Genomic DNA, 24,929 nt, shown 5'->3' on the forward strand with positions numbered 1-24,929 from the left:
GCCCCGGGGGGCCGGCAGGTACGGGGGTGGCTGGGAGGTTGGGAGTGGGCGGTGGAACAGCTGTGACCGCCCCCACCCCCGGGGGAGCCGCGGCGGGACGGCTGGGCGCCGAAGCGCGCGTTAATCATTAACCCCCCGCGGCCCGGCTGCCAGGTAACGCGTGAGGATGCCCTCCTCGCCACCACGCCTGTCGCCCCCTTATCTCCCCCGCCACCTGTCGCCCTCAGGAGCTCCCGCTCGGCCTCGCGCCCCGGCAGGCCCCGTCCGGGTGCTGGAGTGAGACTCTCGCGCTGGCCTCTGGAGCGCGGGGTGGGCGTCCCGTCACCCTGCGCCCAGCTTCCCCGGCCGGTTCCCGCAGGGCCCGCCTCCCGGCGCCATGCCCGGCCTGTACTGCCCCTCCAGCTGGACGCCGCTGCCGCTCACGGACTCCTGGGTCCGGGCCTGCGCCAACGGCCCCTGCCTCAGCGTGCGGGCCCGGCTCACCTACCGCAACCCGCAGCCGCAGCCGGTGGACGGTGAGGCCCGGGTGGGGCGCGGGCGGGGCGGGGGGTGCGCCGGGCAGGGTCCGACGCCGCCTCCCGCCGTCCTCCCCAGGCGTGTTCGTGTACCCGCTGGCCGAGGCCGAGGTGGTGTCCGGCTTCGAGGCCGAGGCCGCCGGACGGCGCGTCTCCTTCCAGCTGCAGAGCCGGCGCCGCTCGCAGGCCGCCTGCTGCCGCGCTCTGGGCCCCGGGTTGGGGACCCCGACGCCCCGCCGCTGCGCGCAGGGTGAGTCCCGCGCGCCCGCACCCGCGCTCCTGAAGGCCGGGCGCAGCTCAGGCTCCCGCACCCGCTCGGCCTCCGCCCGTCCCCCGCCTTCCTCCGGGCACTGCCTTGCGCATTCATTGGCTCATCCTGGTATTCAACAGTCGTGGGCTGGGCACCTGACCTGCGCCAGGTGCTGGGAGAACATGGCCCGGAGGTTCACAGCCTGGGAGACAGACACGGCAGGCAGCACAGGGCTTGCGGGGGCGCCAGCAGCCCTTACAGCCCAGGAGACCGGTCTCTCTAGGGGGCTGCAAAGGGAGCCTTCTCCCCAGGTGGTCCCTCCGGCCCCTTACTTTTTTAGGCTGCACACCTCAGCCCGGCCTCGCGTGGGCCAGTGGATCAAGTGTAGACTCCTGTGCCTAGCAGCCAAGGCCCTCACTCTCACCCCATTCCATCCCTCTCCCCGCGACCCCATACACCAGGTACTACTGCTACTGGCCACACTGACTGTCAGGTCCCTTCCCACCTCTCTGCTCTGTCTTCCCATCTTCTATTGAGCAAATTCCTACTTGTCCTTTAAGATCCACTAAACGTCACTCCTAGGGAAACCCTCCCTGACTCCCCCACAAATAGCTGCACTGTTTCCTGGTTCCCCAGCCTTTTGTGCCCCCTCGTTATGGCACTTACAGGGGGAGTCATTGTCACAGATCTGCCTGTCTGTCTCCCCGCTGGAGCATCTCCGAATCCCAGCACCTCACACAGAACCTGGCATTATGAGGCCCGGCGAGTGCCCGGGGAAGGGACAGAAGCCCAGCCCTGTGCTGTGTGCTGTGCTTGCACCTGGTTCTTTCATTGATTCATTCATACATGCCTTTGATTCCTGCCCAGGGGATTTACAATCCAGGTAAGAAGAAGAGGAACAGAATCCAGTGGTGTTGAGAGCTGGCATAAGCCCAGCAGGTTAGAGACTTATGGTTAGAGGCTAGAGTGAGCTCTGGGCTGAGGCCCCAGGAATGTTCCAGAAGGAGGTAGAGCCAGCATTTGACTGCAAGAAAGTGTAGGACCCAGTTAAGTGGAAGGTAGGGGCAACAGTATAAGCAAATGCTTATAAGTAGGTTACAATGGGTAATGACAATAAAATATCTCATGTTTATAGTGATTTACAGTTTACAATTGCTAGTATCACCTCATTTGAATCCCAAGTAGTGGGTAATGCAGGCTTCTTCCTGTTATGGGAGACGGAAGGGGGATAATCCCCCTTCCTCCTGTTATGGGGGATGAAAGTCATAGCAGGTGCTTTGCATACATTGCCTCATTTGTTCCTCACCACAATCACAGAGTTATTATGATCCCTACTTTATGGATGAGGAAACAGGCTCCTCAGAACAACAGAGCTGCCAAAGGACTCAATTAGAGGTCTCCGAGCTGATATTTAAAACTTGATGCTGTGCTGTCTCCACTGTGTCAGCTGGCTGGGATGGAAGCCCCTTTCTTTCTTTCCTTCCATCTTTTTCTTCCCTTCAGTTATTCAGCAAGTATTTATTGAAAGGATGAACAATTGGTCGTTGTGAGGAAGTGAGGTACAGTAGGGCTGTGAAGGTGGGCTGGGGCCAGACCATGTCGGTGGTGTACACAGCTGCCACTGTACATGGCTGGTCATTATTCCTTTAGCAGCCCCACCAGTCCCCAAACAAACCTAGGAGCTAAATAAAACAGTGTGTGCGGTGTGCAAATGGAGCTTTATGTCCTCCAGCCTGCTTCCTGCTTCTCTATTCCTCCTGCCCGGGAGGAGTAGAGAATTCTGGAGCCACCTTAGTGGGCAATGGGGGAGCTCCTGATGGTTCAGGAGCAGGAAATTTATGAGCAGAGTGGGGTCCCAGGCCACAGGGAGATGTCTGTCCACAAGGGATGGTGGCCAAGGGTTGAATGGAAAGAGGCAGGCAGGGGGAGAGGGGTGGAGGGTGTGGGTATTCCCAGGGCCTTGAGAGTGGAAATGGCCCCTTCTCCTCAGCCTTCCATTAGCAAGGATGTCACTGCGCACTTGCCTGATGACAGCCAGATCAGTTCACAGTTAGTCTGCCTCTCCTGCCATCATTCATCTCATGCCTCCATCCTGCGTCACCAATGCATTAGCCTAGTGCCAACACGCAAAGTCCCCCTTGCCCAGGCTCCCTGACCCAATGCCTGTTCCCACCTCTAGCTTCCTCCCTCTCCTCTGCTTCCAGAGTGCTCTGACCCCATTTCTCACCCATCATAGGTCATCTTGTCTTGGATCTGGCCCAGGCCCGGTCCACGTTGGTGCTGCCCACAGGCCTTATCGCCGCGGCTGGCACCATGACGGTGACCCTGCACAGCAGCCGGGAGCTGCCCTCAAGGCCTGACGGGGTGCTGCATGTGGCCCTGCCCACTGTGCTCACCCCGCTGGCCCCGCCAGGCCCGCCGGGGCCCCCCAGGCCTCCGGGGCTCTGTGACGACAGGTTGGGCCTATGGTGATTCTCTTCGTCCCTCCCTCGGCTTCTCTGGGTCTAGTGCGGGTGAGGGGGCACTGACAGGGTACCCAGGGATGGGAAGGGTGAGGAAGGGCTGGGGCCAGTCAGCCGGAGGGGTTAGGGGCCTTCACAGTGGCCCAGTGACCCTCCTCATGCTCCCTTCCAGCCCCACCAGCTGCTTCGGGGTGGGCAGCCCTCAGGAGGAAGGGCTGGCCTGGGAGGAGCCGGCTGCCCCTCAGGACGTGTTCTCAGGCCCTGCCCGCTGCCCTGCCCCATATACCTTCTCCTTCGAGATGCTGGTGACTGGGCCATGCCTGCTTGCAGGTGGGTGCATCTGGCTGGCCTGCCCTCTTTTCAGATGCCCACTCCGCCCAGTGTAGTGACTGGAAGGGAAATAAGGCTCAGGGATAGGAGGGACACAGGACAAAAAGACAGGGACCCAAGCCTCCGCAACATCCGGGTTAGCAGTGGGAGCACCCCCTGGTCACCTCTACCCAACACACACACCCCTAATTTTATCAAGGTAATTTATTTATATCTCATCCCACCCACCAGTGGGAAGAGAAATACTTACAATGGGACCAGTACCCGTGATGAAGTAGGTTTTCCTTACGCAGAAGTTGGGGGGCGGATGCTAAATCAGCACCTGGCTGATGCTTGACTCTTCGACCTGCCAGAAACCCCGCTGGAATCAACTTCCCAGTCCATGAAAGCAGGCACATCCTTCCTCGTCCATCTGACCCCCTAGAGATCAGACTCTGAGAGCTGACTGAATCAGCCATGACCCCTGCCAACAGTTGCTGTCCCTGGGAAGGTGTGATGGCTGCATCTCCCCTTCCTGCCTCTGTGTCCCTCAGGCCTGGAGAGCCCCTCTCATGCTCTGCGGGCAGATGCCCCCCCTCATGCCAGCTCTGCAGCCACCATCTGTGTCACACTGGCAGAGGGCCACCACTGTGACCGGGCCTTGGAGATCCTGCTGCACCCCAGTGGTGAGAGACTGGGACACACCGTGGGCCGGCTCTGACCTGCTTCTGTATGAATGGGGGATGCATTTCTTAAGTGCAGGTTTCTGGGCCCCAGCCAGATGGACGGAGTCATCTGTGAGGGCGGAGCCTGTGGTGCAGGAAGGCTGGACCTGCAGGCTCCTTCTAGACAGTGAAACTGGGCACTTGGGGTCCAGAGGCAGGGACTTCCTTGACAGAATTGTGTCCTCTCCTCTCAGAGCCCCATCAGCCACACCTGATGCTGGAGGGCGGCAGCCTGAGCTCAGCAGAATATGAGGCCCGGGTAAGGGCCCGCCGAGATTTCCAGAGGCTACAGCGAAGGGACAGTGATGGGGACCGGCAGGTACCGCCATAGGAGCCTGGCCTGGCCCCCAGCCTTGGCTGCGTTTGTGCACGAGGAGCAGGCAAGCAGGCTTACATTGGGATGGGTGCGGGGAGGCCTCTTTTCTCAGCAAGATCTCTCCGCAGCTGCCACCAACCATCGCAGAGGACAGATGAGTATTGTCATTGGAGGGAGGATGTGAATCTCTCTGGGGTGTGTCTCAGAGGATGGAGGCTAGGTCTGATATAAACAGAAGACAGCCACCTGCCTTTGCCCCTGCCTTTATTCGAATTACTACAAAAAGATGTCCCCTCTGGGTGGATCAGACAGAAAAAGGCCCCAGAGCCAATCCCACTGCCCACCCTCAACAAAGTAGCACTAAGCCTTGCGCAGGCTGACTTGGGACTCCCCTGCTCAGGTGTGGTTCCTGCAGCGACGCTTCCACAAGGACATCCTGCTGAACCCCGTGCTGGTGCTGAGCTTCTGCCCAGACCTGAGCTCCAAGCCCGGACACCTGGGGACAGCTACTCGGGAGCTACTCTTCCTTTTGGATGGCAGCAGCGCAGCACACAAGGCCTGTAGGGGTGTGGTGTAGGCAGGCCTGGGGGTTGGGTGGGGCAGTGGGTCTGAGGTGGGCTGAGGGCAGCCTCTCGAAGCCAGGAGTTACCTTGTTGCTTCAAACACCATCTTCCAAAGAGGAAGCAGATGGCAACTCCTCAGGGGATTCCCTTAGACAGCAGCCCTGCTCCAACCGCCAAACAGACACTGTCACGCTCTCTTGCTCGTATTCACACACACATGTCTCTCCAGGATTCCAAGAGCCTTTCACACATAGACTCGCACTCAGTCACAGGGAGTCACTCCAATCATAGGGAGACTCAAGTTTCATGTATACCCCCAGAGTCCCACACACAGTCATGTTTACCTCCAGAGTCCCACACACAGTCATGTGTACCTCCAGAGTCCCACACAGTCATGTGTACCTCCACAGTCCCCCACACAGTCATGTGTACCTCCACAGTCCCCCACACAGTCATGTGTACCTCCACAGTCCCACACACAGTCATGTGTACCTCCAGAGTCCCACACACAGTCATGTGTACCTCCAGAGTCCCACACACAGTCATGTGTACCTCCAGAGTCCCACACACAGTCATGTGTACCTCCAGAGTCCCACACACAGTCATGTGTACCTCCAGAGTCCCACACAGTCATGTGTACCTCCAGAGTCCCACACACAGTCATGTTTACCTCCAGAGTCCCCCACACAGTCATGTGTACCTCCAGAGTCCCACACACAGTCATGTGTACCTCCAGAGTCCCACACAGTCATGTGTACCTCCACAGTCCCCCACACAGTCATGTTTACCTCCAGAGTCCCCCACACAGTCATGTGTACCTCCAGAGTCCCACACACAGTCATGTGTACCTCCAGAGTCCCACACACAGTCATGTGTACCTCCAGAGTCCCACACACAGTCATGTGTACCTCCAGAGTCCCACACAGTCTCTCACACACACTTGAGGGCTCACTGGCACAGTCTTTCCCTCACACCCAGGGCCTCTCCCAGGTTACCACAGCCTCTCACTTGAATAACAGCCTGGATAAGGCAGTGATCTGGCTTCCCTTGCTCTGTATCAGGGCCCATGGGGCCGGCCTCACACCGCCCTCCCTGGCCCTCCACAGGATGCCATTGTTTTGGCTGTGAAGTCCCTCCCGCCCCAGACGCTTATCAACCTGGCCGTGTTTGGGACGTTGGTGCAGCCACTCTTCCCAGAGAGCCGGCCTTGCAGTGATGTGAGTGTGATCCAGGGATCTGGGGGCCTTACAGAGAGGTTTCAGCCCAGTGCGTCCCAGCCTGTGCCTTCTCTCTCCAGGATGCTGTGCAGCTGATCTGCGAGAGCATTGAGACCCTGCAGGCTCCGAGTGGGCCCCCAGACGTGCTGGCTGCTCTGGACTGGGCCATGGGGCAGCCCCAGCACAGGGCCTACCCTCGGCAGCTGTTCCTGCTCACTGCTGCCTCACCCATGCCTGCCACTACCCACCAAACCCTGGAGCTCATGAGGTGGCACAGGGGGACAGCCAGGTATGGGATGGGCAGAGCCAGATGCCTAAGATTGAGCCCCCACAAAGGGCTCCTGAAGATCACAGCTGTTTCCTTTCCTTCATCAGATGCTTCTCCTTTGGGCTGGGGCCCACCTGCCACCAGCTGCTCCAGGGTTTATCTGCCCTCAGCAGAGGTCAGGCCTACTTCCTGAGGCCTGGGCAGAGGCTGCAGCCCATGGTGAGCTTGAGCCTGGGCCCTGTTCCCTACACCTGGAAGTTTTTCTCCCAAGTTACACATCAAGTCTGAAACAGAACTCAGGCAGGCCATGGGGGCTCCTGGCACCCTCACCAGGCCTTCTCCCCACTCCAATCAGGGGAAGAGCTGTTGGTGCTGTGATGGCCAGAGGTGTCAGGACACTGTCTCTGACCACGCTCCGAATCTCATTGAGTCCTGGAACGGAGCCTCGTCCTCACAGTCTTGCCCCATCCATGTGGCAAAGCTCAGGCCAGGAGACAGACCAAATCCTGAGGGCTGAGCACTCAGCCCCCTGCTTGCTCCTACCCTCATTCCTTCTCCTGACCCCAGCCTGGCCCTGTGCCTCACCAGCTCAGGGGCTGGGCAGATGGCATCAGGGGAAGGGCAGCCTTCCCGCTCTGTCTGGCCGTATGACACCTCTTTCCCTCCCGTGTCTTCCCTGTGGCCGCTCCCCACAGCTGGTGCAGGCTCTGCGGAAGGCACTGGAACCTGCTTTGAGTGACGTCTCTGTGGACTGGTTTGTGCCGGACACTGTGGAGGCACTGCTCACCCCCCGGGAGATCCCAGCACTCTACCCTGGGGACCAGCTGCTCGGTTACTGCTCACTCTTCAGGGTGGATGGCTTCCGGTCCCGCCCACCAGGGGTAGGCCTGGGCTGGGGTGTGGTAGGGGGGCTAGGGTGAGGTTGGGGGGCCTGGGATGGCTGAAGTCCCCGCATCTCTTCCAAACCCTTTTTCCATTCTCTGTGCCTCTGTCTACCAAGCTCCTGTACTATCCCCCAGAGCTCCACAGAGATCACACTGGGCCCCTCAAGATGACCACACCCTGCCCCCTTCATGGAGTCTTCCACTGAGTTGTCCTGCAAAGTGTTACCCCTGAGTTTTTACCCAAGATCACTAAAGCACACAGCCATGGAAAACAGCACCCGCATTTGCTATGAGGTTTCCGTCAAGGCTTGCTCATGGCTTCACATAGTTCCCTACAGAAAGCACCAGCCAACGTATTTTCTGGGACACTCAGTGATGGATGAGCATAACCTAGGCGCAATCTCTAATCCCAGCTCTGTCACTTACCAGCCATTTGATTTGAGCAAGTCACTTCACCTCACTGACCCGTTTCCTCATATGGAAATGATGTTTTTCACAGGTGGTTGTCATCAGGGGTCATAAAGTGAATACTCTTGGCAGAACACTTGACACAGTAGGAGCTGGGGACATGGTAGTTATTTTTGAATGAAAAGCCTTATCTCTTTGGAAGAACTACGCATGCTTCCTCCTTTTTGATCATGAGAGCTGTATAACAGACTTTTTTTTGCCTGGCTGCCAGGGAGCTCAGGGCCAAACTTAAAGCTCAGCTTCCCAGCAGCTCTATTAACCCTTACGGTGAACGTGTTTGCTTCCTCCTTCTTTAGTACTTGTCTTTTGTTTTTGGTTTATTAGCTTTGTTGCCTCTTGCTGTGAGCCATCTAAAAATGTTTGGAAAGAGGTAGCACATAACTGCAGTTAATTTTTTCCCCAATAATATTCTCTCTAGGGCCAAGAGCCTGGCTGGCAGAGCTTGGGTGGGTCCGTGTTTCCATCCCCAGAAGAGGCCCCATCTGTTGCCAGCCCTGGCACTGAGCCCACTGGCACCTCAGAGCCACTGGGAACAGGCACTGTATCAGCAGAACTGTCCAGCCCATGGGCTGCCAGGGACTCGGAGCGGAGTGAGTGCCCAGGTGTATGTGTGTGGCTGTATTGGAGTGGGCACTGGGAGGGGTCAGGGCTAGGGTCCATTCTACTGCCTCCCAGCAGGTACTGATGCTCTGACAGACCCAGTCACGGATCCTGGACCCAACCCCTCTGACACAGCCATATGGCGCCGCATCTTTCAGTCCTCGTACATTCGGGAGCAGTATGTGCTCACCCACTGCTCTGCCAGCCCCGAGCCAGGCCCAGGCTCCACAGGCAGCAGTGAGTCCCCAGGCTCACAGGGCCCTGGCTCCCTCGAAGGTAGTGCTCCCTTGGAGCCCCCTTCTCAGCAGGGCTGCCGCAGTCTGGCCTGGGGAGAACCTGCAGGCTCCCGCTCCTGTCCCCTGCCTGCACCCACACCAGCTCCATTCAAGGTGAGATCCAACCCACATTCATTCGCCTTGTATCCAGCAAATATTTATTTACCACCTGCTGTGTGCCAGACATTATGTAGAGTTTACTATTAAGTCTAGCTAGAGAGAAAGGTGGGTAAATCCCCAACAATAATACCATGTAACAACCAGTGATGAGCACAAGGACATGTATTATGGGGGCTTAAAGTCAGGGTGACTAATTCTGCCTGAGAGAGTCAGGAAAGTCAGAGCCATATCTGGAAGAATAAGCACGAGTTAGCCATGCAGAGAGGGAGAAGACATAAACGAAAATACAGAGACAAGCAACAACCACAAGTGGGAAATAGGGAGTGGAGTGGGATGATGCTGGGAAGGGGCCAAGGTCAGAGGTCACTGTAGGCCATAAGGAACTTGGCCTTCCTCCTCAAGCTGGTGAGCAGCCACCCAGGGTTTCAGACAAGGGGCATGGGCCAGCTGTGCACCCATGTATGATGGTCAGGGGTTCTGCATTCCTTGACCAGTGGCCCCCATATCTCACATGCAGGTGGGGGCCTTGAGTACTGAGGTGCTGGGCCGTCAGCACAGAGCGGCTCTGGCTGGCCGAAGCCTCTCATCCCCTCCAGGCCGGGCAAACCAAGTCCCCGGCCGACCCCGGAAACCCTCTTTGGGTGCAATACTAGATGGCCCAAGTCCTGAGCCAGGCCAACAATTGGGACAAGGCCTGGATGACTCAGGTAAGTGTTGGATGGGGAGCTGGTTTCCCAGACACCAAGGAGGCCTTGGGGAGGTAAAGCCCAGAGGACCACTCTGCCCATGCCCCTGCTGTCTTGCCTCCCCAGGAAACCTGCTCTCCCCAGCCCCCATGGACTGGGACATGCTGATGGAACCACCCTTCTTATTCACGGCTGTGCCTCCTAGTGGGGAGGCCCCTCCAGCAGTGCCTCCCCAGGCTCCACGCTGCCATGTGGTGATCCGGGGCCTGTGTGGGGAGCAGCCTATGTGCTGGGAGGTGGGTGTTGGGCTGGAGACACTGTGGGGACCTGGAGATGGCTCACAGCCTCCCTCACCTCCTGTAAGAGAAGATGCTTGGGACCAAGCACTCCATCGGCTGACGGCAGCCTCTGTGGTCCGGGACAATGAGCAGCTGGCCCTCAGAGGAGGGGCAGAGACCACAGCTGACCGGGGTGAGTTGCTCATGGGTCCAGTCAGGGCCCAAAGGCATGGGCTAAAAACAGCAAAGGTAGAGGTCTGTGTGTTTGATCACTCTCTATACCTCGCTTTGATCACAAAGGATTTGAGGCTCATCACAGACAAGATAAAAAATTAAGCGGGACAATGGGAAAAAGTAAAAATAAAAGGAAACTGAGAATGAGGTTATATTAAAGGTGCATGCTGTGAGGTTATATACTCTTACAAGGATCAGATCCAGAACTGACAAGCTTCCTAGCAGCCAGCACAGAGGGCAATGTGATCCTGTCATGATTCACAGCACCCACAGCGTAAAAACAAATCTTTGTCATTTAGGAAAATACTTGAAGTTCATTTCCTCAGTTGCACTAGCCACAGCTGAAGTACTCAATAGTCACATGTGACTAGTGGCTACCACATTGGATCATGAAGAGCGAGAACATTTCCAAGTTTTATTAGTGCAGAAGCAGGTGGAGGAAAATGTGCCAGTTAATGCTTCCTCTGGGTGGTGTCCAGAGTGCTGAATTTCTGGGCAGCCAGGAGGCCTTTGCTCTGCTATGGGTTGAAGATTCAGCCTGATCACTTCTTGTCAAAGTTGGGGAGTCTGAGCTGGTTCTGGGCCTAGCAAGGCAATCTACTCTGTTAAAGTCGATAGAGGGAGAAGCTGGGGAGAACACTGCAATTTTTTTCTATGAGCCCTCTGTAGAGGATGGGTGGCGGGGCCTCCACAGACCGTTCCTTGGTTCCACAGGCCATGCCCGGAGGTGCTGGCTTCGAGCCCTTCAGACAAGTAAGGTCAGCTCTGCCCCCTCCTGCTTCACTTGCCCTGTAGCTGTGGATGCTACTACTAGGGAGGTCCTGCCTGGGGCCCTGCAGGTGCGCAGCTCAGGTAGGGGCCTCTTCTGGTGAACCCTCAGGTGCAGCTCTCACCTCACTGGCCACTGTCCTGGACAAACCTGACTCCTGTCCCCTGTGCCCCTGCAGAGCCCGCTGAGCCCCCAGGTACCCCTCCTGCCTCTCACAGCCATCTAGATGCAGCTCCTCTGCCCACTGTTGTCTACTCTAAAGGTAACACCCAAAGGTAGGGAAAGGGTAGGGGCACCTGGGCTTAGAGACCGCCCCCTGGCACTGATGATCCCCACTGCAGGACTTCAGAGAGGCTCTCCAGCAGGCGCCTGGGACTTGGACCAAAATGGCAGCTCCAAGTGTGCTTTGGGGGACCCTGCCACTCCCACGGAAGGTCCTCACCGCCCACCTCTCCGTCCTCCCTGTCGGCTCAACATGGGCCGCCGTCACAAACTCTGTAGCCCTGACCCTGGCCAGGCCAACAACAGTGAAGGCAGCGACCATGACTACCTGCCCTTGGTGAGGACTCGGGAGGTGGAGGGTGGCGCCGCCGGGGCCGGGCGCTGTCTCAGCTCGCTTCTCCCCCCACCTCCTCTCTCCTCAGGTGCGGCTGCAGGAGGCACCAGGCTCCTTCCGCCTGGACGCGCCCTTCTGTGCCGCTGTGCGCATCTCGCAGGAGCGCCTCTGCCGCGCCTCGCCCTTTGCCGTGCACCGCGCCAGCCTCAGCCCCACCTCGGCCTCATTGCCCTGGGCACTTCTGGGCCCTGGTGTTGGCCAGGGTGACAGTGCCACGGCCTCCTGCAGCCCGTCCCCCAGCTCGGGCTCCGAGGGGCCAGGCCAGGTGGACAGTGGGCGGGGCTCAGACACCGAGGCCTCCGAGGGGGCGGAAGGGCTGGGCGGCACCGACCTGCGGGGCCGGACCTGGGCCACTGCCGTGGCACTCGCCTGGCTGGAGCACCGATGCGCCGCTGCCTTCGGCGAGTGGGAACTGACAGCGGCCAAGGCTGATTGCTGGCTGCGGGCCCAGCACTTGCCTGACGGCCTTGACCTGGCCGCCCTCAAGGCCGCAGCCCGGGGGCTCTTCCTGCTCCTGCGCCACTGGGACCAAAACCTGCAGCTACACCTGCTGTGCTACAGCCCAGCGAACGTGTGAAGGCCGCCCGCTGCTGCTTGGGCTGGCGCCCCACCCAACACACTCAAGTCACTGCCGCCCAGGGCTGGCCTCTTGGTGCTGGGAAAGTGTAGGCTGGTGCCAGCCTGTCCCCCACTGCTTCTTACTCCCTCCCTAGAGCCCTCTTGCCCCCACAAAAAGTGCCTGCCTGTGCTCTCTCCCGCTCCTCCCACCCCACTCACACTCCCCTCCATCCTCTGAGCTCCCTGCAGCCCAGTGGAAGGGTAGAGAGCCACAGTCCCCAAATCCTATGCAATAAAGTGCCTCTTAGGACTGCTTGAGTGAATTCTTTATCTGCTCCATACGTGTCCCTCACAGCCTGGACCAGGCATCAGCTGCCCCCACCCCCATGTAGGTTGCACAGAGTTGGACTTAGCAAGGTTTATTTGGAAGGGCACAGAGTCCATCCCACCTCAGGTCCTGAGGGTGGACTGGAGCGAAAGGGGTGGACTTCAGTGGGCTTTCTTGCTGTGTTGGGTGCTCTTGGGGAAAGGCTGCGGGCCCAGCCAGAGCTGCAGCAGGATGACGGCATGGCATACGTGCAGGGCAGCAGAGCTGCAGGATGTGGAAGGGTATGTGTTCCAGGAGAGCTCGATGAGCCCCAGCACCAACAACCTGGAGATGAGAAACAGGTTCCACGTTTCATCCAGTTTCAAGGCCTGCAGACCTGCAGCTCCTCATGCCCTAGTCATAAACCCCCAACAGGAACTCCCTATCCCTTCCCACTCCCCCAGGTTGTCCCAGCTGGTACCTGAGCAGGTGTGTGAGCCAGCGTGCAGGCGTGGCCCACAGGAGGTAGGGCAGTGTGTGGAAATACCAGACGTAGAACTGGTAGTGGAGGGAGCGGCTGAAGCAGATGCCAATGAAGTTGGAGGTGAAGAGGGTAGAAACGATCTGTATGCGGTGGTCAAGGCCAAGGGCAGGAGTGTGTGTGGGGGGCTATCCCAAAATAGAAAGGCAATAGTTTTTAGGTCACATAGCCCCCTGGCTCTGCCATTCCTTGATGCATGCCTTTGGGCAAGTTTATTAACCTCTCTGGACCTGCTCCTCAACCGAATATGGAATATGGAGAGAGTAATACCTAGGGCCATAAGGTCTTGTGGGGTTGAACCCCTAACTTACTGGCTGTGTGACCTTGGTAAGTTACTTAACCTCATGAAGTCTTAATTTTTCCATCTGTAAAATGAGAACAGTAAATGTAAGTGTACCTCCCTGTCTTGGGGTCTCTTGTGAGCTTTCAATATTAGAACATATGTAAATCTCTTATGATAGTAGCAGGGAGAGGTACTCATAAGAGTAGCTCGTATTTAGAATTAAGAATCAAATATACTTCAATATGTGAAGTGCTCACCACAGTGGTGCGGAATACGACTTCTATGATTGGGGTCCCCTTTCCTCGCCCAGGTCACCAGCTGTCAGGGGATACCTGACCAGGACTCTGTCAGCACCTAGAGAGGGCAAGACTTACCTTCCCACAATTTAAAGGATATGGTTGGGTGTAAGGGGCTGGGGTGGAACCTTCCTTTTGGAGGGATCCCTCAGCAGCGACAAGATACTTTCCCCTGTCCTGGGGAAAAGCCATTCAGACAGTTATCAAGCCCCTTTTGTGAGTCAGACTCTGGACTCACCCCATGAGCTTAACCGACACTTGCCCCAAGCAGCCCCTAAGGCTTAGGCCCTTCACTCCTTCCCCCAACTCTGCCCACAGCACTACGGCCTTTTCTCACCTGTGCCACCTGCAGAGGGCAAACAGCAGGAGCAGGGTGAGGTGGGCAGTCAACAGGGCCAGGTGGAAGGCTCGATGCAGGAAGAGAGCCTCTGGGAGGAAGCGCCAGTTCACTGTCCAGCGGAACAGAAACTGGCGGCCAAGGTCAAAGGAGCGGGACAGGTAGCCGATGGGGTTCTCCAGCAGGAAGGGCAGCCCCAGCACCACCTGAGGATCGGTGTGATGTCAGCAGAGCTGCCAAGGCTCGTTCCCAATGACTAGCCTTCATGCTACTCATTGAGGGGTGTGGGACTGGGATGTAGGCCGCAGAGGCTCCCCAATTCCCACTAGAAATAGCAGGAAAACCATGCCCCCCACCCCCACCCCAGGCCAGTGCCTGGGGCCAAAGAAGCTCAGGAGGCAGGTCATAACAATGCTTTAAGGCGTGGATTCACCAAGTCATAAATGGGCAGAGCAAGGAAGGCTCTCAGAAGCCAGGCAGGGTGGCTCATGCCCGAAATCCTAGCACTTTGGGAGGCCAAGGCAGGAGGATTGCTTGAGCACAGGAGTTTGAGACCAGCCTGGGCAACGAAGCAAGAGCCCATCTCAAAACTTAAAATTAAAAAAAGTAAAAAGGCTCTCAGAGACCATCAAATTTAATACCCTATTTTACAGCTGTGGAAACTACAGCCTAGAGATAGTGGCTTCCTAGCTCAGAATCAACTCCAAAACCCTCTCTCTTGGCTTTGAGGGAGTCTCAGGGATAGAGCCCCTCAATCAAGACAAGTGGCTTCTCCTTGATTAGAAAGAGGAAGGGTGAGGTGGGGGTACCTGAAGGCCAGCACAGATGCCCAGCTTGGGGAGGGCCCCACGGAAGCCAAACTGTGTGAGGAGAAGAAACAGTAACCCAGGGGCGAAGAGCAGCACATTCATCTTCACAGAGACTGCCAGGCTGGGGTGAGCAGGGGAGAGGAAGGGTGGAGATCAGCTTCAGGGCCGTGCACACAACACCCAAAGACATACCTCCCACCATCACCACAGCAACCTCCCCCTGCCGCCACGCCAGCAAACTCCAGGATGGGACCTACACTCACAACTGTTGGAGGGAAGAGCCTGGAGTAGGCAGGAGGCAGATGCATAGTCTCTATGCCTACTATATGCGAATGAGCATATACTGAGTATTTAGAATGTGAAGGACTAATTCCAACAAGGAATGCTGTCTGGGAGGAAGACAGGATGGAAAGAGGGCATGTGTGTATGTTGGGGGATGGCAGGGCAGAAACTTTCTATAGATCCTGGACTCGCTTTGTGGAGCCCTGAGTGACCCACGCTGTCTTGGCTACTCCTTTACTCCATCTGCTGCAGGAAATTGGGAAGAGATGGAAATGCAGAAAACGAGAGGGGGCCAGAAGGAAGAGGTGTTGACCTGAAAAAGCAGCAGCCCCAGCCCCAGCGCTGGGCCAGCAGGAGGTTGATACTGAGGAAGAGCAGCACCATAGCCACTGGGTCATTGAAGAGCCGCAGCACAAAGATGGAGTGGACACGGTAAGAGGCGCAGCACATGAAGAAAAAGACGAAGGGAGGTACCTAAAGGGAGAACACAGTAAGGTACAAGGTCAGCTCAGCAAGCCTGAGCCATCCCCACCACCCAGCCCTCCCAGGCTGGGGCCCTCTAGCCCTGGTAGCATGGACTCACCTTGCAGGTCTGGTGATAGATCAAGAAGACAAGCAGCAAGGTAGCCAGGTAGAGCACAGCAAAGATGTTCTGGGCCATGCGGATGTCAGTGCCTCGGCTGGTGGCATAGTACAACCCCATAAAGATGTACACGAAACCAGCTGGGTACCTGGAAGACGAGATAAAATGTGAGCCTGGGTCAGGTCACACAGACTAGTACCTAACCAGCCCCTCACATCCTCCCTGAACTTCCTGTCCCCACTCACACAAGTGGTCCGGTGTCACCCCGCAGTTGGGTATAGTCATAGGTACCATTGATGACGCCTTCTACCTCGGCCATGTAGGCCTTCCAGTCAATCTCTGTGTCTGGAAGAAGACAAGATCATCTGGTTACTTCTGAGTCTAGAACTTGTCTGCCACCCTCCCCAAGACTCCAGACCATCAAAACACAGACTTTCAGCCAATTCCCAGGGCTTCACTACCTCTTAATCTAACTCTTTATCTGACATTCTCGGGGTGAGCCCAGGCATCTCAAACTCAACATTTCTATAAGTGAATTTGTGATCCTTCTTCCCATTCCAATCTACTCCCTTTCCTGGGTTCTGCAAATGGCACCACCGACCTCTTAGCTACCAGGTCACGAACCTGAGTAACATCTTTGATACTCCCTCCTCTCTCATTTGCAACCCTTCGTCAACAAGTTCTGCCTGTTCCTCACCGTAAATATCTCTATCTCATCCTTCTCTGCTACTACATACTCAAATTTGAGCCTAAAGTAATCTCTAGCCCCAATGATTATACACTAGCCTGCTAATTAGGCTCCTGACTTCTACTTTCACCCTACTACAATATATTTTCCACCTCGTACACCAAAGAGCTCTTCCTAAATACAAATCGTTAACAGGCCTCTGCTTAAAACCTCTCAATGATTCCCCAAGACCCTTAAGATAAACAAAACTCTGTATTATTCCCATTTTTAGAAGGGGAGCCTAAGAATTAATTAGGTTAAGTGACTGGCTTAAGATAATTGAGCTAGGATGGTGGAGTTGGGATTGAAGCTTGCAGGGTCCCAAGTTCTTAATTATCATGCTATCTTCTTAACAAAGCTTTCAAATTCCTTCATGATCTGGCCTCAATTTCTGCATTCCCATCTCTTACTACTCCCCTCACTTGATTTCTACACTCTAGCTCTAAAAAAATTATTTCAGTTCCTCAAAGGAACCAGGCTGTCTTTTTTTTTTTTTGAGACAGAGTCTTACTCTGTCACCCAGACTGGAGTGCAGTGGCACGATCTCAGCTCACTGCAACCTCCGCCTCCCGGGTTCAAGTGATTCTCCTGCCTCAGTCTCCCAAGTAGCTGGGACTACAGGTGTGTGCCACCATGCTTGGCTAATTTTTTAAGTTTTGTATTTTTAGTAGAGATGGGGTTTCACCGTGTTGGCCAGGCTGGTTTGTTTGTTTGTTTTTCTTTTGAGACAGGGTCTCGCTCAGCCACCCAGGCTGGAGTGCAGTGGTGCGATCTCAGCTCACTGCAACCACCATCTCCCCGGTTCAAGCCATTTTCCTGTCTCAGCCTCCCAAGTAGCTGGGATTACAGGCACTTGCCATCATGCCCAGCTAATTTTTCTATTTTAGTAGAGACAGGGTGTCAACATGTTGGCCAGGCTGGTCTTGAACTCCTGACCTCAAGTGATCTGCCCGCCTCGGGCTCCCAAAGTGCTAGGATTACAGGCATAAGCCACTGTGCCCACCCAGGCTGGTCTTTAACTCCTGCCCCCAAGTGATCCGTCCACCTCAGCCTCCCAAAGTGCTGGGATTACAGGCATGAGCCACCGTGCCCAGTCTAACTGAAGTTTTTTTTTTTTTTTTTTTTGACACGGAGCTTGCTCTGTCACCCAGGCTGGAGTACAGTGGTGCAATCTCGGCTCACTGCAACCTCCACCTCCCGGGTTCAAGCAATTCTCCTGTCTCAGCCTCCCAAGTAGCTGGGATTACAGGCATGTGCCACCACGCCCGGCTAATTTTTGTATTTTTAGTAGAGATGGAGTTTCACCATGTTGGCCAGGCTGGTCTCAAACTCCTGACCTCAGGAGATCCACCCACCTAGGCCTACCAAAGTGCTGCGATTACAGGCGTGTGCCGCAGCACCCGGCCTAGCTGGAGATTTTTAATAGAGGATCCTCTGTCCAGAGCACGCCTTTCCCTCACCTTTTTCTTCTTTCCTTCAATAGCTAATTCCTACCTTCCAAGGGTGGCTCTATGAAGCCTTTGCTGACTCCTCCATCCTGGTTTAAGTGACTTTCTATGCCCTTTATGGCATCCTGTGTTACTACTACCATGATTATGATGCATTATAATTGCCTGCTAACTTACTGTCCAGGCCCGAGTTAGAAATGCATCTTTTTTTTTTTGAGACGGATTCTTGCTCTGTCGCCCAGGCTGGAGTGCAGTGGCGTGATCTCAGCTCACTGAAAGCTCTGCCTCCCGGGTTCACGCAATTCTCCTGCCTCAGCCTCCCGAGTAGCTGGGACTACAGGTGCCCGCCACCACGCCCGGCTAAATTCTTTTGTATTTTTTTTAGTAGAGACGGGGTTTCACCGTGTTAGGCAGAATGGCCTCGATCTCCTGACCTCGTGATCCGCCCGCCTCGGCCTCCCAAAGTGCTGGGATTACAGGCGTGCGCCACCGCACCCGGCAGAAATGCATCTCTTATTCACCACTGTACCTCTCTCTGGTAACCAGCATAATGCTAGGCATATAATAAGCACTAAATAAAAATTTGTTGAATTAAGAGTCTTTAGCAAGAAAGCCAAGTGCCTTATGCCTAGAGTATAGTTTCAGCCTGGAAAGGAGTAGCCAATAATGCCTAATGGACTCAAGTGGTCACAAGATGCCATCATTGAGAAGGACGTTCAAAGATCACAGAACTGAACACATGGAAAAAGCTGAGATCCAGGAGGAGACCTGAGGTGTCCAAAGCCACAGAGAAATGCAGCAGCCGCAGCAGTACAACAATTTTGGCTCAAATCTGACTTCTAAGCTGGTTTGCAGGCTGTAAGTTCAGTGCAGAAGGCCAATCTCTAGGGTATCCTCCTCTGCCATGCGGGCAGATTAAGATCCGGTTTTCTGTAGAGCAGGCTTGGCGCTCAGGTAAGGGATATGGATGGGTTCGCAATTGATGAGTGAGTGGATACAGAGTCTGGTTTGGAGTTCCAGGTCTGAGATCCAGTTTGGGTCGCGGGTTCAGGTGTCCCTCCCTCCCCTCCCCTCCCCCTCGGCGCACTCACATGCCACCCTGTGAATGACCCAGAAGGTGATGCCCACCTCCGCCAGGCAGAGGCAGGCGGCCACCAGCAGCGTGTAGCGCGGCTCCCGCAGCAGCAGGCGCCGATCTTGCCAGGCGCGCTGCAGCCATTGCTTGCAGAGTCCCGCTGCCTGGGCCGCGGAACCGGACCGGCCGCGTTTCCGCAGCCCAGCCGCCATCTTAACGGTGCGCCGCTTGTGTGCACCCACCACCCCCGGAAACCCGAACCTTCGACACTTAGGTTCCGCTTCCCGCGCCTGGCGTCCCACCAGGCTAAGCGCCGATCCGAGTAGCCAGTCTTCATTTATTCCACTAAAATGTAATTTTTCTGCATTTGTCTCCTCTGATGCACTCCACGCTCCATAGGAGCAGGGACAATGTCTTACTCCTTAGTTTATACCCAGCCCTGGGTACACAGGCGCTAATTTAGAACGAATGTCCAGAAAAGCAACATTCCTGCCTACCTCCCCCATAACGCCTGAAGCCAGCATTCTACTTCGCCTGCGCTGGGAACATCTGTGTTCATGCTGTCTCTCAAGGAGGGCAAAGCCCCTGTTCGCGCCCCTCCTGGCTGCCCTTAGAGCCTTCCGGATGCTGAGAAAAATGAACCTTTCACTAATTTTCAGATTTCCTAATAAAAGTCATTCACATTGAAAATATGAGAGGACGCAGTGATGAGCCCACGTGAGTCTGACACCATGAGTGCGGCCCTGGGAAATGAGTTAGCAGTACAGCTGGAGGATTCAGGGTCTGGACGATGGTTTTCCCAGCCGGAGGATTTTTCGAAGAGCGCTTAGTAAAGGACGGAAGTTCCACGTGTTTGTGTTGAGCAACTGCAGATGGTGGGCGGAGACACCAGGGCCCCGCCTTCTGCATCCTGCCTTCCGTATTGGCTGAAGGGCCGGCGGCTCTGGCTGCCCGGCGGTTGAGAGCATGGCCTCTCCTGGGGCCGGTAGGGCGCCTCCGGAGTTACCTGAGCGGAACTGCGGGTACCGCGAAGTCGAGTACTGGGATCAGCGCTACCAAGGCGCAGCCGATTCTGCCCCCTACGATTGGTTCGGGGACTTCTCCTCCTTCCGTGCCCTCCTAGAGCCGGAGCTGCGGCCCGAGGACCGTATCCTTGTGCTAGGTGGGTAATCCCGGCGCGGCCCCGCCAGGTAGAGCTGGCAGGACCGGCGCCGCGTGGGCTTGGCCCGGTCCGCTTTCCTCCCGCCTGTCTACCCCTCTTGGAGGACGCCTGAGTTGGGACGCGAGATCCAGCTCCTTCAGAGTCCCGGCTGTATTTAGTCAAGGCAAACAGGAGTAAGAGATTGTTGGTCCCGGGGCCCTCTGGAGAAAGGCAGTCCCTCAGAGTTTGAGCATGGGGGGTACCCAAGACCCTGTCCGGACCCTCGGGAGTCAGGCAGCCTTGGGGACCGGATTGCTCAGAGGACCTAGTTCAAGTCCTAGCGCTAATAGACTTGTATAACTTAGGACAAGTCATGAACCCGTTCTGAGCTTTAGATTCAGTTCTAGAAATGGGACTGCGAGTTCACATCGGAGGCGGCACGCGCAGGCACCTCGAGAATAACGCCCAGCGCTTTTCTTTTTGCCCCTGGGCACTGGGAGCCAGAGCCACCTAGAGAGAGTCCTATCTGAAACTTGGTCCTATGCCTTAGAGCGTGAGAACAGCACCCTCTAGGGGTGGAGGGGAGATTGCCGCCCAGGGTGATACGATTCCCCAAAGGGAAGACGTGCCGGAGGAAAGGTAGGGCTCTGGGGTGTTCGGCTGACCTCTTGAGGTTCTCTCCTACTGTCAACCTTGGAGGCGCTAGTAAAGTTTGAATGAGCAACAGGTTTTCTTCCAATTGTCGTTTTTACTTTGCTCTTTGTAAAAGCCTTTGTATGTTTAAGTGAAGTCTTTAATAAATAAAAAAGGCATATGTAATAGATATGTAAGGTATAAATAACAAATCTAATGTGTGTGTCTATTCCACTCAGTTTGAGAAATAGAACATTACTAGGGATAGAAAAAAAAGTATAATTTAGTGGTTAATAACTTGGCTGGGGGCGGTGGCTCACGCCATTAATCCCAGCACTTTGGGAGGCCAAGGCGGGCGGATCACCTGAGGTCGGGAGTTCAAGATCAGCCTGACCAACACGGAGAAACCCCATCTCTACTAAAAATACAAAAAATTAGTCGGGTGTGGTGGCGCATGCCTATAATCCCAACTACTTGGGAGGCTGAGGCAGGAAAATCGCCTGAACCAGGGAGGTGGAGGTTGCGGTGAGCCAAGATCATGCCATTGCACTCCAGCCTGTGCAAGAAGAGCAAAACTCTGTCTCAAAAAAAAAAAAAAAAAAAGAAAGAACTTGGACTCTGGGCTGGGCTCATGATTCACGCTCATAATCCCAGCACTTTGGGAGGCCAAGGTGGAAGGATCACTTGATCGCAGGAGCTCAAGACCAGCCTGGGCAACATAGTGAGATCCCATCTCTACAAAAAATGTAGGCCAGAGCAGTGGCTTATGCTTGTAATCACAACACTTTGGGAGACCAAGGCGGATGGATCATTTGAGGTCAGGAGTTCAAGACAAGCCTGGCCAACATGGTGAAACCCCGTCTCTACTAAAAATACAAAAATCATCCAGGTGTGGTGGCACGTGCCTGTAATCCCAGGTACTTGGGAGGCTGAGGCAGGAGAATCACTTGAGCCCAGGAGGTGGAGGTTGCAGTGAGCTGAGATTGCACCACTCCACTCCAGCCTGGGCGACAGAGTAAGACCCTGTCTCAAAAAAAAAAAAAAAAAAACTTAGCTGGGAATGGTGGCCTGTGCCCATAGTCTGAGCTACTCAAGAGGCTGAGGCAGGAGGATCATTTGAGCCAGGAGATCCAGGCTGCAGTGAGCTGTGATGGCTCCCCTGGGCTCCAGCCTAGGCGACAGAATGAGACCCTGTCTCAAAACAAAGCAAAACAAAAAACAAACAAACAAAAAACCACCTTGGACTCTAGAGGCAGTGAATTATGTTGGAATCTTGGCTCGGCTTATACTGGCTGTGTAATCCTGGACAAAATACTTGAATTTCAGTGCTTCCATTTTCTCAACCTTAAAAACATAAGCATATTTATTAATTGGGCTTTAAGATGATTAAGTGAGCATGAAGGATACCTAGAACAATGCCTGGCAAAATGAAAAGTATATTCAAGGTTCTCTGTGTGGTCCTCCTAAAACCCCTTCTCCCCACAAGTAAACACTTTCTTGAATCTGTGATTTTAAACCATTGCACTTATTTATAGATTTATCTTAGATCTATGTTTTCACAAGCTTTAGTGTGTATCAAAATTACCTGGAGAGCTAGACTGCATTGTGAGATTCTAATTCCAGGGATGGTCTAATGTGGGTCTCAGGAATCTGTATGTTCAACAAGCTTCACAGCAGATTCTTATGCTGGTGATTGGCAGAGTGACACTGCCTTAAAATCTGCTTGACTGGTTTTTCACCAAACTGATGCTTTAAAAAAAATCTGCTTGACTGGGAACTATCCTTTTCTGGATAGGAGGGGCAAGAAGTCTAAAAACCAAAAGGGGAATTTCTAGAATCCCCAAGATGTAAGAACAGGACCCACAACTTGGGGAATACTCTACGTTACATTCCACATCAACAGACTTAAGTTGAGTGCCTGATAAGAGCCAGAGAATGTGCTGGGCCCTTTCTAACTTACTTAATCCTTATGACAACCCCTAAAGGCAAGTCAAAAGTATTAAGAGACTTACTCCAGGTTAGGGGTCTGTAAACTTTGTTTGAAAACGGCCAAACAAGTAAATTTTTTAGGCTTTGCAGGCTACACCGTCTCTTTTACAATGACTCGGTTCCGCTATTGTAGTGGAAAAGCAGCTACAGACAATACAAAAGTGAATGAAGGCTGGGCGGGGTGGCTCACGCCTGTAATCCCACCAATTTGGGAGGCCGAGGCAGGCGGGTCACCTGAGGTCAGGAGTTCGAGAGCAGCCTGGCCAGCATGGTGAAACCCCATCTCTACTAAAAATATAAAAATCAGCCGGGTGTGGTGGCAGGCACCTGTAATCCCAGCTACTCCAGAGGCTGAGGCAAGAGAATTAATTGCGTGAACCAGGGAGGCGGAGGTTGCAGTGAGCCGAGATTGCACCACTGCACTCCACCCTGGGTGACAGGGTGAAACTCCATCTCAAAAAAAAAAAAAAAAAAAAAAAAGTGAATGAGAATAGCCATGTTTCAATATAACTTTATCTAGCAAAACAGGTGGCAAGCTGCATTTGGCAATCCCTGCACTCATTGTCTTAGATTGAGTTCCCCAGAAGCAAATCCTGAGATGAGGATTCATGTCCAAGTTATTTGTCAGGAATGTGCTCCCAGGAGGATTGGTAAGAGCTAGAGGGAACAGAGAAAGGGAAGAAGCAAAGTTTCCCTGAAGGTAGTTTCAGCCTGAAGAGTCACAGATGTACACCATTAGAAGCAAACACACACCAAAACCTAGGCATATAAAAATAAAAATCGGTAAAAAGACTCCCAGGACATCTGGTCAGAACACTGACAGTGTCCACTACTGTCATGCAGCAGGGAAGTGGTGAAGTAAGGGTGCTTTGTGACACCACACAGATGGGAGTAGGGAGGCATCTGGAACTCTTAAAACTGGTGAAATGACTACATTGTGAATTATAGCCTAATGGTCATATTGATATAGCTAACAATGGACTGTCACGACTGAAGGTGAGTGGGCCTCTTGAAAACTGGGAGGCAGTTGAACACAGTGGTTTAAGAGCTCTGGCTCTGGAGCGACAGAGGCCTGGGTCCAAATTCTGGTTCTTCCACTGACTATGTGACCTCGAGAAAGTTTCTTACCACTTTCCTCAATTTTTCCATGTAGAAAATGGGAATGGTAATAATAGTATCTTTTTTTTTTTTTTTTTTTTAAGACAGAGTCTCTTTCTGTTGCCCAGGCTGGACTGCAGTGGTGCAATCTCGGCTCACTGCAACCTCCACCTCCTGGGTTCAAGCGATTCTCCTGCCTCAGCCTCCCGAGTAGCTGGGATTACAGGCGCCCACAACCACACCCAGCTAATTTTTGTATTTTTAGTAGAGACAGGGTTTCACCAGTTGGCCAAGCTGGTCTCCAACTCCTGACCTCAAGTGATCTGCCTGCCTCAGCCTCCAGAAGTGCTGGGATTACAGGCATGAGCCACCATGCCCAGCCAATAGTATCCTTTATATGGCTCTACTGTGAAAGTAAACTGAAATAATTCTTATAAATGCTTAACATAGTACCTGGTGTTCAATGACTGTTAGCTATTATTATTTTTATTGAAAATGGGAATCAGAGAGGCAGTTTATCCAGGACTGTTCAGAGAACAGAGTACCTTGTTGGAAGACTCGTGTATCTGGTCCCTATGGCTGAAACATCCTCATAGCAGATGAATGTACATGGATGGCTGGCCCCACTTTGCTGTTATTGAGCTTCTCTGATTTGCTATGCTTGCTTGACTTCACACTCTGTAGGAATCTTCTTGTTTTTTTAGAGACAGGGTATTGCTCTGTCCCCAGTCTGGAGTGCAGTGGTGTGATCTTGGCCCACTGCAGCCTCTTGAACTCGTATGCTTAAGTAATTCTTTGGAATCTTTTGATCATAATCAAAAATTAATTTGGAAGCGGCCGGGCGCGGTGGCTCACGCCTGTAATTCCAGCACTTCGAGAGGCTGAGGCGGGCGGATCACAAGGTCAGGAGATCGAGACCATCCTGGCTAACACGGTGAAACCCCGTCTCTACTAAAAAAAATACAAAAGAAATTAGCCGGGCGTGGTGGCGGGCGCCTGTAGTCCCAGCTACTCGGGAGGCTGAGGCAGGAGAATGCTGTGAACCTGGGAGGTGGAGCTTGCAGTGAGCCGAGATCGAGACTCCTTCTCAAAAAAAAAAAAAAAAAAAAAAAAAAAAATTAATCTGGAATCAATTTGACTTCCAGTTTAGATTTCCTATAAAGAGAAAAGGGACTGGCCAGAGGATTCAACTCCAGTCCCCATGATGGCTATTTTTCTTGTTATAAATTAGTAAATTGGCATTCTGGCTTATATTTCAATCTCTTGG

At 54.2% G+C, this 24,929-nt stretch overlaps 3 protein-coding genes across 8 annotated transcripts in view; 2 read left to right on the forward strand and 1 right to left on the reverse strand.

The window, feature by feature from the left end:
- The first annotated feature begins 267 nt into the window (after positions 1-267).
- Positions 268-12,422, forward strand: VWA5B2 (von Willebrand factor A domain containing 5B2). 2 transcript variants are annotated; one of them, XM_054553075.2, is made up of 19 exons: positions 268-515; positions 595-765; positions 3,002-3,233; positions 3,400-3,557; positions 4,091-4,222; positions 4,456-4,580; positions 4,978-5,133; positions 6,247-6,357; positions 6,438-6,646; positions 6,733-6,844; positions 7,321-7,506; positions 8,396-8,567; positions 8,653-8,966; positions 9,490-9,679; positions 9,785-10,129; positions 10,885-11,022; positions 11,118-11,201; positions 11,281-11,498; positions 11,584-12,422. In XM_054553075.2, the coding sequence occupies exons 1-19, from the start codon at positions 377-379 to the stop codon at positions 12,130-12,132; spliced, it is 3,741 nt and encodes a 1,246-aa protein (XP_054409050.2). In that variant the 5' UTR covers positions 268-376; the 3' UTR covers positions 12,133-12,422. The 2 variants fall into 2 exon arrangements, with proteins under 2 accessions (XP_054409050.2, XP_054409049.2); XM_054553074.2 differs by having other exon boundaries at positions 3,002-3,221; positions 3,367-3,557; positions 8,656-8,966.
- Positions 12,423-12,516: 94 nt separating this feature from the next.
- On the reverse strand, positions 12,517-19,041 carry ALG3 (ALG3 alpha-1,3- mannosyltransferase). Of its 4 annotated transcripts, XM_054553070.2 has the most exons (9): positions 18,818-19,040; positions 15,797-15,896; positions 15,552-15,699; positions 15,282-15,442; positions 14,687-14,807; positions 13,878-14,083; positions 13,640-13,717; positions 12,902-13,045; positions 12,517-12,765 (listed from the first exon to the last, which is right to left on the reverse strand). In XM_054553070.2, the coding sequence occupies exons 1-9, from the start codon at positions 19,011-19,013 to the stop codon at positions 12,603-12,605; spliced, it is 1,317 nt and encodes a 438-aa protein (XP_054409045.1). In that variant the 5' UTR covers positions 19,014-19,040; the 3' UTR covers positions 12,517-12,602. The 4 variants fall into 4 exon arrangements, with proteins under 4 accessions (XP_054409045.1, XP_024100320.1, XP_024100319.1 ...); XM_024244552.3 differs by lacking the exon at positions 13,640-13,717 and having other exon boundaries at positions 12,902-13,089; positions 18,855-19,041; XM_024244551.3 differs by lacking the exon at positions 13,640-13,717 and having other exon boundaries at positions 12,902-13,089; positions 18,818-19,041.
- A 588-nt stretch (positions 19,042-19,629) lies between these two features.
- ECE2 (endothelin converting enzyme 2) overlaps positions 19,630-24,929 on the forward strand; it is a 43,504-nt gene continuing 38,204 nt past the window's right edge. The window contains exon 1 of one of the 2 annotated variants that reach the window (XM_009239604.4): positions 19,630-19,963. In XM_009239604.4, the coding sequence (XP_009237879.3) occupies positions 19,768-19,963 (196 nt within the window). In that variant the 5' untranslated portion in view covers positions 19,630-19,767. The remainder of the gene's footprint in view (positions 19,964-24,929) is intronic. The other variant, XM_024244554.3, reaches the window with a different exon arrangement.

This window comes from Pongo abelii, chromosome 2 (genome assembly GCF_028885655.2).
Source record: "Pongo abelii isolate AG06213 chromosome 2, NHGRI_mPonAbe1-v2.0_pri, whole genome shotgun sequence".
Lineage (NCBI taxonomy): Eukaryota > Metazoa > Chordata > Mammalia > Primates > Hominidae > Pongo > Pongo abelii.

What these genes read in the sequence shown, in the direction of transcription:
- VWA5B2 (XM_054553074.2), top strand. Translation starts at nt 377, where the DNA reads ATGCCCGGCCTGTACTGCCCCTCCAGCTGGACGCCGCTGCCGCTCACG. An exon ending in CCGGGGCTCTGTGACGACAG is followed by an intron (nt 3,222 to 3,366) that starts GTTGGGCCTATG and finishes GGGCCTTCACAG; the next exon opens with TGGCCCAGTGACCCTCCTCA. An exon ending in GCAGCAGCGCAGCACACAAG is followed by an intron (nt 5,134 to 6,246) that starts GCCTGTAGGGGT and finishes GGCCCTCCACAG; the next exon opens with GATGCCATTGTTTTGGCTGT.
- ALG3 (XM_024244551.3), bottom strand. Translation starts at nt 19,013, where the DNA reads ATGGCGGCTGGGCTGCGGAAACGCGGCCGGTCCGGTTCCGCGGCCCAG. An exon ending in GCATCTGTGCTGGCCTTCAG is followed by an intron (nt 14,084 to 14,686) that starts GTACCCCCACCT and finishes ACCGATCCTCAG; the next exon opens with GTGGTGCTGGGGCTGCCCTT. An exon ending in GCCCTCTGCAGGTGGCACAG is followed by an intron (nt 13,090 to 13,877) that starts GTGAGAAAAGGC and finishes ATTTTGGGATAG; the next exon opens with CCCCCCACACACACTCCTGC.